The sequence below is a fragment of the Onychostruthus taczanowskii genome, unplaced genomic scaffold (assembly GCF_017590055.1).
Source record: "Onychostruthus taczanowskii isolate IOZ18803 unplaced genomic scaffold, ASM1759005v1 scaffold33, whole genome shotgun sequence".
In the NCBI taxonomy this organism is placed as follows: domain Eukaryota; kingdom Metazoa; phylum Chordata; class Aves; order Passeriformes; family Passeridae; genus Onychostruthus; species Onychostruthus taczanowskii.
This window is the reverse complement of record NW_024500683.1, coordinates 7,480,430-7,492,594: the sequence shown is the minus strand read 5'-3', so window position 1 is coordinate 7,492,594 and position 12,165 is coordinate 7,480,430. Positions and strand designations below refer to the sequence as shown.

At 38.8% G+C, this 12,165-nt stretch overlaps 1 protein-coding gene across 13 annotated transcripts in view; it reads right to left on the bottom strand.

The window, feature by feature from the left end:
* Nucleotides 1-3,038: 3,038 nt before the first annotated feature.
* The window catches only part of DST (dystonin), a 290,720-nt gene continuing 281,593 nt past the window's right edge, over nt 3,039-12,165 (bottom strand). For 9 of the 13 annotated variants that reach the window (XM_041410734.1, XM_041410735.1, XM_041410736.1 and 6 more), the window contains 6 exons: nt 11,240-11,357; nt 9,756-9,824; nt 8,808-9,007; nt 8,249-8,359; nt 5,444-5,567; nt 3,039-4,278 (listed from right to left, as the gene is read on the bottom strand). In XM_041410734.1, the coding sequence (XP_041266668.1) occupies nt 4,013-4,278; nt 5,444-5,567; nt 8,249-8,359; nt 8,808-9,007; nt 9,756-9,824; nt 11,240-11,357 (888 nt within the window). In that variant the 3' untranslated portion in view covers nt 3,039-4,012. The remainder of the gene's footprint in view (nt 4,279-5,443; nt 5,568-8,248; nt 8,360-8,807; nt 9,008-9,755; nt 9,825-11,239; nt 11,358-12,165) is intronic. The other 4 variants (XM_041410747.1, XM_041410748.1, XM_041410745.1 and 1 more) reach the window with 2 other exon arrangements.

Here is a 12,165-nt window from a genome sequence, read left to right as displayed (position 1 = left end):
ACACAATTCACCTTCATCATGCTTTCCTATACCCTTCCAATAGAGAAATACAGTTTGAGCACCCCAAGATGCAATTCAGACTATTTAAACAATTTCAGTTGATCAGAACCACTAACAAATTATGAAAAAAACAACCCCCAAGATTCCTTTAGCTTCTGGTCAGATACCATTTCATTTGCAACAGCAAAACTCTAAATAATTCTTTACCAGAGGACTTAAAAATACCTCAATGCTATCAACCACCAAGCATTTTTGTGCAAGTTACATAGAATTTAAGGTGCTGCCTCATCCATTTCTGATCAGCTCCCTTTTCCTCTGCAATATTCCCATTTTTAGAAAATGTAAGCCTTTCTTTTTCCACAGAGATGAGTAACCAAAAGAGACTGTTGGAAAAAAAAAAAAACAAAAAAAAACCAAAAACAAATAACTCAACCATCTCTTCCACCTCGATGTCTGCAAACAGGTTATTCAAATTCAGCAGAGAAAACAAGTGTCATTAGAGAAGCACATTTTCTTTCTTCTGTAAAAGCCTACTCACCTCACACAAGTCCATAAACCTCCTAACATCACCTCTCCAGTCAGGGCAAACATCTGGCTAAATACCTCTTCTCCAGGGTGAGCTCAGGTGCCACCAACCAGCCTGAGAATGGGAAACATCTGGAAGCAGTTAGGGCAGCTGGTGTGCAGGGAACGAGGCAATGCTCATTTTCCACCCCTGTGGTCATTCACAGAACATTACAGCAAGTGCTCAGCAATGTGTCTGCTTGCCACACACTCGGAGGAGCACACAAATGCTAGAGCCCCTGTCTCATGTGCAAGTTGTGGGGTGCTGCTGGCCCCCTCAGAGCTACGGCAACCGTGGGTCCAAACCCTGCTGCTCGCGATGGTACGGCATGGCTGCTTGCATCAGTTTGTTTATATGAAATGCATTAGTTTCTAAATTAAGAACTAAGATAACCTCATTTGTACGCTTTTGTAAAGAGATGTGCTGGAGGCAAAGCCTGAATTACTGTCATTGATTGCATTAGCATGTAAGAAGCTCACGCTATACCTTAAATGAAGCTGAGGATGCCTAGACCAGGAGGTATCACTAGATCACTACAGATTTCATCTGCAGATTGCAGAAAATTTGTGGAAACTTTCCCATTTTGAAGGCAGCAGAACAGACAGGAAGAGAGCTGAAAATGAAAAAGGAGCCTAGAACTGAGCCAGCTTTTCTAAGTGCTAAATATACATTATTCACTTAACAATATGGTTCCCATAGCTACAGGCTATTCAACTCTTCTTCCCAGCCCATCACCTCAGCTCCTTCTCTGGGCAGGACAATCACAGAATAAAAGGTGTAAGAGTCTAGGCCACACTAAGTTGTAATTGAATCATGGTCACCTAGCAGGCTGATGAATTTATTATCAACTCCTGTTGTTAAAATGAAGGTAATAAAAGGGCAAAAAACACATCTCCAATGATGAGTTACATAAAATCTCATGCAACTGAATGAGGTGGGGATGTATTTGTAGGGCTGATCCTTCATCTCCCATTTATGCTGGTACCAAAGAAGAAATGCTTTTTAGTTACAGAAAGATGGATATTGAATTCCACTAATTTTTTTACAAAAATAGTTCACTAAAACTGAGCTACTTATCACTTATTCATATGTTCACAATATGCCTTTTCCATGAAATTCTGCAGATTCCTCCATGGGTCACAGAAGTATAGAGCATCCATTATTTATTTTCAGACTTTTGTCAGTATGAACTTTGTATCACAGGCAACAGAACTTTGAAAAGTCTCTTAGTATCAACCTAAAGCAGTTAATTTTTGGAAGAAGTTAATTAAGGTGTAACATCTGGAGGGAGATTTAAGCTTTTTAACTGAATTCTCAGTCCTATTTAATTTACTGTTAATTTGGTTTCCGACACTGGATGATTCTCTCCAGCCAATAAATGAACTTTCCCACTTTACTAGTCCCATCCTCCCCCATTTTGCAATCACTAGCAAGTCACAGTAATCTACTTTGTCCTTGGGTGTTAGCTGGCATTGGATTTCTCAGAGGCTGGTCACCCATCTAATATTTTTATAAAGTTACAATGTAGTCATACAAAAAATTCCATAAAGTTGCATAATTAATGAAGCATTAAAAATATATTTGAGCTAAGACTGCAATATAAAAGGTGCTTTAAGTAGGTGCCAACACTACCTCCTGTGTAAGTAGTTTGCTCTTGGGATGCAAAGTACTGATCTATGTATGTACCCTTGCAAGGAGTTAGATTTGTCATCCCTACATCCTTGAACATCAGTCTTGTGGTTAAAAAAATGCAGCAATATTCCACCGGGCACCACCACCTCTTTCAGTCAAATTATCCATGCAAGTGCCCAAATTCTATCCTCTTCCTTTCTCTTGCTTACAAGCAGAGATATTTCACTTATCATCTGTAAACACTGAAAACTATCCAAGGGTGTTGGGGGTTTCAAAAAGCACCAGTCATTCTGATCTATTTTAATCTTCTAGGAAAGCAATCACTGGATGAATAGAAGCAACAGGAGAGGTGAAAAATGGAAAGATAAAATAGTGCAGCAGAGACTGATGCTTCAGTAATCAGTAAACACTTGTGCTGATTCCCAAGCCAGGTAGGACTGGTTGATCATGGCTTTCTACAAACCTCTCTACAACTCTGTGTTGAAGGAAATCCAGATACAAGTGGATTTTGATTGATTCAATTATCTTTTGAGTATTATTTTGTTTATCTGGCCAAGTCCCACACAAGTCTTTCTGATATTATTTGAAAGGTCTAGGGATTCTGTCATTACTTACCACAGCATCTATCCAGCCATGCTACAGCACTCCCACTTGAAACTGCACCTTTTATCCAGTGAAACTGAGCTATTAGCTATCCTTTCAATGAATCCATGAATGGCTAGAATGTTTCACTGACTAAGAGAGCAAGTGAATTACTCTCTATGCCTTTTTTACATGGTATATAAATGACACAAATAATTGTCGACACACAATAATTACATATAATTCATATGCTCTGATATGTGCAATTTAGTGTTTTATTAAACAAATACAGTAGCTAACCAAAATCAGATAGCTGATAATGGGAAATAACATTAAAGCCTGTGTTCCTATGGTAATTATTGGTCATCTGAAATGGCATATGCTCTAAAACATAACACAGAAAATTACCTTCCTGTGAAATAAGAAATACAATAGAAATAAAGTTAAGGGACATGTTTATTTCTGAGCTTTCTGCGAGCAAAATTGCTTTGATACAAAATGAGTTCAATGATACAGTGCTACCATCCACTCAAGCAAAAGAAAACCTCACATTTACATGAATGCACTTTATATTGATATTCTTACAGAATAATAGTTCAGATATCCAGAATGTGTCTGGCCTCATTGAAAGCAATGGCACAGAAATGCTGCAAGGTATTGGAGTATCATATTGTTGGCAAGTGCTTAATTAACTCTGTGAGTTCTCTGAGAGATGCTGTATAAATAAGGGTACTGTGAATGTGTGTTTGTATTCCTTAGCAGTTTTGACATACATCGTTTAGTGTTTGTTTAGTTAGCTCAAAATGTGTAATTGTGTCTTTTGGCTTTCAGTATTCTCTTTTTCTTTTTTAAAGAAAAATCATGAGGTATCCTTTACTGTTAACTAATGACATAGTGATAGGCCTTTTTTATTGAGGTTGCAGAGACTTACTGTACATTCAGTACACTGTACATTCGGCAATTATTTTTAGTGTACTTTCTACATGTTACTGTGTACAACTGTTAGTTTACATTAGAACTCTTCCCCTTCTCACAGGATATGGCAAAACAAAACAAAAAATCTGACAAAAATTATACACATAAAATAAGAAGACAAATACACAAATAAGGCCATCTGCAGAATTAAAAATCCACCTCTTGCGATATTTCACAGTAATTTCTACATAATATTTTACATCTTATGAACTTAAATATTTAATGCAAAAGGAAAAGACCTTTATGGAGCCAATCATATTATCTCTTCAAGGACTTGTCCGATTTGCTGGCTAGTGGCCTCCTCTGGGGGGTTGGAATTTTGGAAGGCTTGGTGGATCCTGGCCGAGAACCTGCTCGGGGTGTCGGCCTGCTCGTGGCAGGAACAGTCTCTGACATATCTGAGCACACAGACTGGATTTCTGAAATGTCAAAGTCAGACGCGTCACTGCCGCGGCGGCTGCTTGACCTGCTGCCAGCCTTGCTCCCTGCTCGGCTACCAGGTCTGCTCGGAGTCCTTCTGGTGTCTAGAAAGAGAGAAGGCAACCACCAGGATTAAAGGTAAGGATGGAAAACCTGTGCAGGTCTTTCCCAGCTCTTTGGCAACCCCATAAATTCCTCATTGCACAAACTAAAATTTAGACGTCTGCCAGGCAAGCTAAATGATGCTGTCTCTCATACTAAGAAAAGGAAATGCAAGATCAAATGCTGACACGTAGTTAATTCATCACTGGTACATCTTATTAAAAATGCATTATCCTGGCAGCTTTTCTTGACTTCCTAGACATGCATTGTACCTTCACTTAACAGCCAGAGCCTTTATTTCCCCTGCCATTTTCTCAGCTATTAATTTAAAAAAAAAAAAAAAATCAGTATCTGGTCTCTTCATGCATTCATGATTTCTAAGTATAGGCATCTTGGAGATGCAAATGAATATCCCAATATTTAAATGTGCACCACTCTAAAAAAAAAAAAAAATAAAATCCATACAGATGAAAGCTGCATGTAAACAAGGGCAAAGTAGACATCCTGCCCAACAAAGGGCTGAGAAGATGAGCTCTCAGCAAGCCTGCTAAATAAAAGCCTGCCCAGACAATGTGCCATGAAGAAAAAAACACAACAAGGAATCTTAAACAGAAAACAATTCATGTGGTTTTTCATAATTTTCCAATTACTGATTAAGTATTTTTGATCTTCACAAATCTGGTTCCCTGTATGTAGAAGAACACTGTGTTGCAAAGCACAGCTTCACTGCTTTTTATTTTTGTATACTGCTTTTAAAATCTCTGTAGGATATTCCATTAATAAGGCAATCTACAGATGTTCCCTGCAGTTCTTCCAAAAGAAATGGACAGCCATGACTAAGTGACCCCTCTGCTCTATCAAAATTGAGAACAACTTGAATACTGTAAAGAAGTGGATCCTTTGAGTAAATGCTTCTTCCCCAGTTCCTTGGGCAGATACATTGGAGGTACCATTGTAGAGAAGATTGCAGTCATGAATTCACACACCCAAAGCTGAACATGTGAATGGAGGGCCTGAGTATGTGCACCCTCAGCACTGGGCAGACTGTGCAACTTTTATTCCTTCCCACTCTTCTGACATCTCTCCCTTGAACCCTAATGTGACCTTAAGTACTCAGGTGGAAAGCAAAGCAAGTGGTAGATCAATCTCTGTAGTCAAGACACTCACCTGCAAACTGAGCTCTGACTCTGGTAGCTGCTGTTGACAGGATGCCACTGTCTTCTCCTGAGTGGAAACCCTTCCCTGATAGATACCCTGGCAGTCTGAGTTTACTTCCTTGAATTGGTGTTCCCTATGCAAACCAAAACACAACGAAAAAATGCTTTTTAAACTGAAGATAAGGACTGGTATTAGGGGCTACACAGCTTAGAATATGATCATCATAACATTCATTGTGAATCTGAAATATTGGTTTAAACCTCTATGGGCATAATGTGAAGATCAGAATATTCCTTTAGCAGTTGTAGTCCAAATGTAAAAGAACAACAACAAAAGAATATCTTAACAGTCTGGTTAACATTTTAGCATCTTTGTGTGTATTTCAACACATATGAAGAAAGAATATAATATTTTTATAATTAGTCAAGCAGGTAAGATTAGTTGATGGTAAATACTGAGATTTTATATCTGCATAACTTGAATTTCCACCATTCTGGCTGTAGTTATAGGTGATGAAAATATCTTTGAAATTGAAACAAAGCTACCAAATTTCAGAAACCTTTTGCTAGGAGGAAAAAAACCTCAAGCCAAAACAAGAAAAAACAGAAGAAAGGGCATAGGACTAGTTGTAAAAGTTCCAGTTGTCAACATACTGCCTTACAGTGTCTCTACTACTCAGTCTTACCCTGCCTGCTTTCTTATTTCTGAAATGAGTCTTGATTTACAACCTGCCCCAATCATAAAATTTCTTTCACAGCCACAAAAATTGAATCACCAGATCTCAAAATGAGTATCACTCACTAAATAAGATGTGTATAAGAGGAAAACTACACTATCCACAGTAATTTAATAACACAAAAATACTACATAAATATTCAAAAATAAGAAAAACCAGTGCAGTGATGAATGCAGTTTGCGGAGTGGCCTGGATCCCAGGAGCCTGCATTCTGTGTCTTTGATCCCCATACGATTATAGGTAGAATTAGGTACTGAAAACCAAGATCCAGAGAAGTGTGTTGGAAGCTAAGAACAGAGCAGAGGCCTGGCAGGAGCTTGCCTGGCAGCTGCCAGTTCAGACCACTTCTGGCACTTCTGAACAAAAGAGTGCTGAAATGCCACAGAGCAATCTGCTGGCTCTGACAGGGCAGGTCACGGTCACAATATTCAACTCTCATAAAAGCCAAGTACAGTGCTTGACATACAGCTAGCCCCACCCTGGGACTCTCTGCTGTACAGACACTGCCTGGGGAGGGTAAGAAGAAAGAGAACACTGTTACCTTCACTGAAGCTGCTGCACTCTGGGCAAGGCATTGGGATAGAATCACCACTGCGAAAAATAAAACTAGCCTGTTCTTCAGTTTCGCCCTAAGCCCAAATGCAGTTTACATATAAAATGAGTAACTGCTCTCTTGGGCAGTAAATGCTGCAGAATGCCTTAGAAATCCACTGAACCTACCCCACCCTAACCATTCTGTTTATAATCTTAAACCACAGTGGTTTACATAAAAGAAACTCACTGAAACTACTGGCAGTTGGAAGAGCAGATAAGAAATACAGTGCCCTATATGAAATCAGGCCAGCTGTTTTCCTGTCATTGTAATTCAATGAAAACAACACCTTTCCATGTCTATAAACCCTTTAATGTACCATCAATTAATCTTTCACTGCAGTTACCAGCTAAGAGATGAAAGAAAACACAGGAATATGTTAGAAACTGACAACTGACTAAACTCTGTGCTGTTAATCAGTCTAAGCCACAGTCCTGTGTGCTTGCAGTGCTGCACCCACAGACACACCTGCAGTGTGCACAACAACACTCACAGAAGAAAGGAGGAAGAAGTTTGTTGTGCATCTTATGGAAAAAGCCATGCTGAGGTTATGGAAACTTCACACCAGAAGGTGTCACATGAGCAGCAATAGGCATCAAAGTGCACATTTGTGAAAAGCAGATACAACAGAGGGGGTGGTAGCACAAGCTTCTCCTCTCCAAGCCCTCCATCCGACCCAGGGTAAGAATAACTCCTACAAATGACACTTCAGTGTGCAGCCTGATCCAGCTGCAATCTTTTCACTGACTGTAATGACATTAGAGCAAACGCTTTGGCTTCAAGCCCCTTTAAATTTTGGCCATACAGCCTAATTGCCAGCATAATCCTAACTGCTATACTAGCAATTTCCATGTAAGCCGTGCTAGTTTCCTGTTAAGTCATCAAATAGCTATCCTATTAGAGCAATGATTGGTCACTACCCCCCTAAACAAAACTTTCAGTTGTTGTAAAGATTTATGTATCACAGCTAGACTTTTTTGACATCTTCCTCACTGTGATTGGATATTTCTTATTTAGTAGTTTTGCACTAGAGGTCATGATTTATTAATCTCGTGTCTGCAGTTCAGAAACACTGTAGTACTTAATGAATTCAAAGTAAACAATTTTAGGAAAGAAACCTGCAAAGTATATTGAATGTTTTATTTTTCTTTTAAAAAAGTACTTTTCCACATCTACTCAACCATTTCATTCCATACTTTTCTGATTTATTAAGCATTTGATCTTTAAACATTAGCTCATTGAGGCTATATTTTCCTAAAAATTAAAAAAACCCATGAAAAATAGAACATGAAAAAAACCCCCAACAAATCAAACTTGGGGAGGGGGGGGAAGTAAGAAATAATTTGACAAAGGTCCAAAACAAAGACAATGCATTAATATACACAGGATGTTGCAGTTCAGAAGTACTGAAACTCTAGTGACTGTTAGTGAAGTGACAGTTTTAGTGAAGGAAGTCATTAGACTAGAATGTCTGTCCTTACTGTACCTCTGCAGATGACCCTTGATAGTCTGAGGATTCTGGTGGCTTAGAAGGAGTTGATGTTTTGCTGTTTGTCAACCATGGTTTACCATAGTTGCGTGTTAAATGATGTGGTGTCTGTATGAAACAATGGTAAATCAAAATGTAAAGGACAGTAGAGGAAAACTATGTCATGGAGAAGGATACCCAGGCTTTCAAAATCTCAGCAGAAATAAAATCTAAGCAGAAAAAGTTAATGACAAGTGTTCTAAAATGAAGAGATGACAGAGTTGATTTTTCAAGCGAAATGGAGAGGTTTGTTGATCTTTCAGAGCAGTTCCCAAACTGCTGGTTATCTCACGTGGCACCTTAAATGTAGAAATTCTTCTACCGCCATGTTGCAAACAAACAGTAGAGAAAACATATTGAAAACACTCTCATTTCTACCTCAGACTATGAAACAAAATGGAGATACTTTTTCTCCATCAGCTAGAGAAAGCACCAATATTACTGCAGTGAGGAAAAACCCAAAAATTCAATCTATATCCCATTTGTTAACCAGTGCAGTTTTTAGGCTTCTCCTTACCTTCGGTGTACTTGTAGTAACAGCCTGAGGGGCAGCTGCCTGGCCAGCCTGACTTGACAGAGAAGTAGATCTGTTGGGAGAAGCACCTCTTGAAGAGGGTCGTGATCTACGGCCCCTTGGTCGGAAAGCTGCCATGCTCTGACTGGCACCGTCTGCCAAAATGAATTTTTCACGCAGCTCCACGTTTGTCCTCCCTTTAGCTGCAAAGAGAGGTGTTCATTGACTCAGATATGAAAACTGTCACAAGGCTGTTTATTGCCATTTTTGCCATGCCAACTCCAACACATTTTAACAATAAATAAAATGCATTACTGTGCAATGCATTTATTTTAGACACAGAAGAGTTATGTGCAGGACTCACTTATTCTAATACTTTATGCCAGCAGGAATGAACCACTGTCAAAGGAAGTCAGCGTGATAATGGAATGCTCAACGTGCTAAATCATTGTTAATCAATCAACTATTAATACATAGACACAACCTGATGGGCAGTTTTGCTAACTCTACAGCTATTCATAATAAATAATACTTGCTTGGACGTTCTAGAAGAAATTACAGGAAAGCAGCAAATATATTTATTCAAAACTATGAAGTTATGTAGTTTGGCAACATGCAATGATGAACATAAACCCAAACTATGATGAGGTAATTGGTGGCTAAGCACTCACACACACACACACAAACACACATACAAGAGAATGTTCTGCATGAATAAATGCAAGACATGTTAGCATTTAACTGTGTCAGTGTGAATGGCAATTGTTTTTGAAACACTCTTCAAGCGTGTCAAAAAAATTAGCTTGCAAAGCACCAGCCCATGTAGGAACATGTTAAGCTAAATATGAGGGGTGAAGCATATAGCTAAAAGTATACATATATTTAAAAAGCGGGAAGGAAATTAAGAGAGAGAAGAAGAGGAGAAGGAGACAAAGAGAGGGGTTTGCCAACCTATAGTAGGCTGAGTGGTAATTGAAGAGTTTGATTCCGAACGTAACATTTTACTCCCGTGATGATGAACTAGAAAAAATGACACAGGACATGGGTCACATTAAAGAAAATCGTTAGCAGGAGAAGAAATCAAGTACAGCAGCTGCATATGCGAGAGACTTGGAGCACCAGGCCAAAAGACAGGACTTGAGCAGAAGCTGTCCCTAAGTGTTCTGAGGTGAGCTCTCAAAGGTTTCCCAGGCAAAAAGGAAATGGCGTTTGGACAGACTCGGCTACAGTCCCAAGTATACTTGTGTAGCAGCGGTATTTATCTGCTGACATAAAGAAGTAATACAAGCTAAAGATATTATATATGACTAGGTACAGTACTTTTCTAACTGTTTATGACAACAGTTCTTTGTAATATGATTCATCTGAATGCACAAGGAGCACTTGGTGGAAATGCAAATTTGCTAAGTGAAGTGGCTTAGTAAAAGTTTGGACCTGCATCACTGATTTCAGCCAGGCAAGGATTAGCAATGCACAACATCCAGTGATGTTGATTTTACAGAGTCATCTTACAGGTATTGTTTCCACCCACTGTGTTGACATCTGTTCACATATACCCAAGAAAAAGGGTCCTTCTTTTACTCCTTTCTACTTCAATTCCTCAAAAGTGCAGCGTAGTAGAAAATAAAATGGGCTTCAGAAGATCTGGCTTCATTGAAGGGTTAACTTGGTTAGTTCTGTTGGACCCCAAACATTTTTCTCAGGTCTACTGATAGGTAGACTTGTTACAATTGATTCCTAGGTCAACACTGAAAGATATAATACCTAATAAATATCCAATAAATTATTGGAATTCCTTATTACAGTCCTCAGTGTTGTGTACTGAGAAAACAGCTCATCTGATGCAACGCCCTAGAGGGCTCAGTGATAGAGCACTCCCTGCTCCCACAGAGCACAATGTCCTCCGGACCAGAACATTTTCCACTTGCTTTGTGTAAGGCTCAGGGCTCTACAAAGTGCTTCTGGGGAAGATGCCAAGGAAAAGACAAGGTTACAAAGGTAGAGACTGAAAGACTGGGAAGAGTCACTGGCCAGAGGTTTTTGTGGTGGTGGTGTTACTCATCAATTCAATTGCCTTATTTTGACTTATGGTGTTGCTGAGAAGGTTTTATTGGACATTTCTGTGTGCTATTTCTGCCAAGTCATACAAGCCACTTACATACCATAAAGTCTATTTGGGCTAAGTTCAGTTCTTACTTACACCACTATAACACTGAAGGAACTGTGTAGAAGACACCACAGTTTTTCCAGACACACATCAGTGCAACTGAAGAGGATCTCAACCATGTGATTTAAAGTTCACAAAAATGTGACATTTAGTGAGATGATGTTTACAACAACTGGCATTTTATACAAGTCCATCTCCATCCTGAGACAATGAATGGTGACTGCATCCAAATAATATGCTGCAAGTCTTTAACAGTTCTGTTACATACCACGGCAAGGATCATTTTTCACTAAGAACTCATCAAGTGCCATCCAGCCACCTCCAACACGGACCATGACTGTACTTCTTAGAATACGAACAAGGCGCAGTTGTTGAGAGTCACCAAACTGCAATAAAAATCAAATGACAGTCTGAGCTTCTCAGGCATTCAGATGCAGTTCAACACGGATAGGTTAAAAAATCAGACATTTAAAAAAGTTTATTTTGATATTTAATAATTAGTAAATGCTAAAAAAAACCAATTTATTTATGCAGATTATTAAAGCTGTTAAGATTTCAAATCAGATGGCACTGCATTAATCAAAAGAAGATGGCAGGATGGTAAGGAAGAAACTCAGGTTTAATTTTATGTTTGATTCTCAAATGTCTGAGGTCATAAAAGAAGCAAAATTAGTAGTACATTATTTGATTGGTTACAGTCTGCTTTTGTGCAAAGTAAAGAAAACCTATTGGCATTATTTCACTGGTAAAATCTTAAGCAAACATTCTTCTGCAACAATCTTGATTTTTAATGCTGTCAGCTGAAAGGAAGGCAGCATCACTTCAAACAATCAGCATATAATCTGGAAATTCAATGTGTTATGAGTGTTGCACAGTTCTATCAATTGATTAATTTATGGGAATATTTTCAGGTATAGCACTACAGTGCTGACACTGCTTACCTATGGCAAGGTGCATGTGAGGAAGGGAACATTAAAGAAGCAACGAATGATTAATAACTATAATTATGTTTGTCATTCCTCTGACTACACATCAAGGTTCTTTACGATTCAGAGATGAGAGTCTGTTTCATACTAAGTCTTTGTATGCCTCCTTTGGGCTGATGACCAGGCCTAATGCATATTTTGCTCTTGAAACCTGTGTAACAAAACCTGTACGCAGTACCTTCATTCAAATTCGGATCAAAGAAAGCAT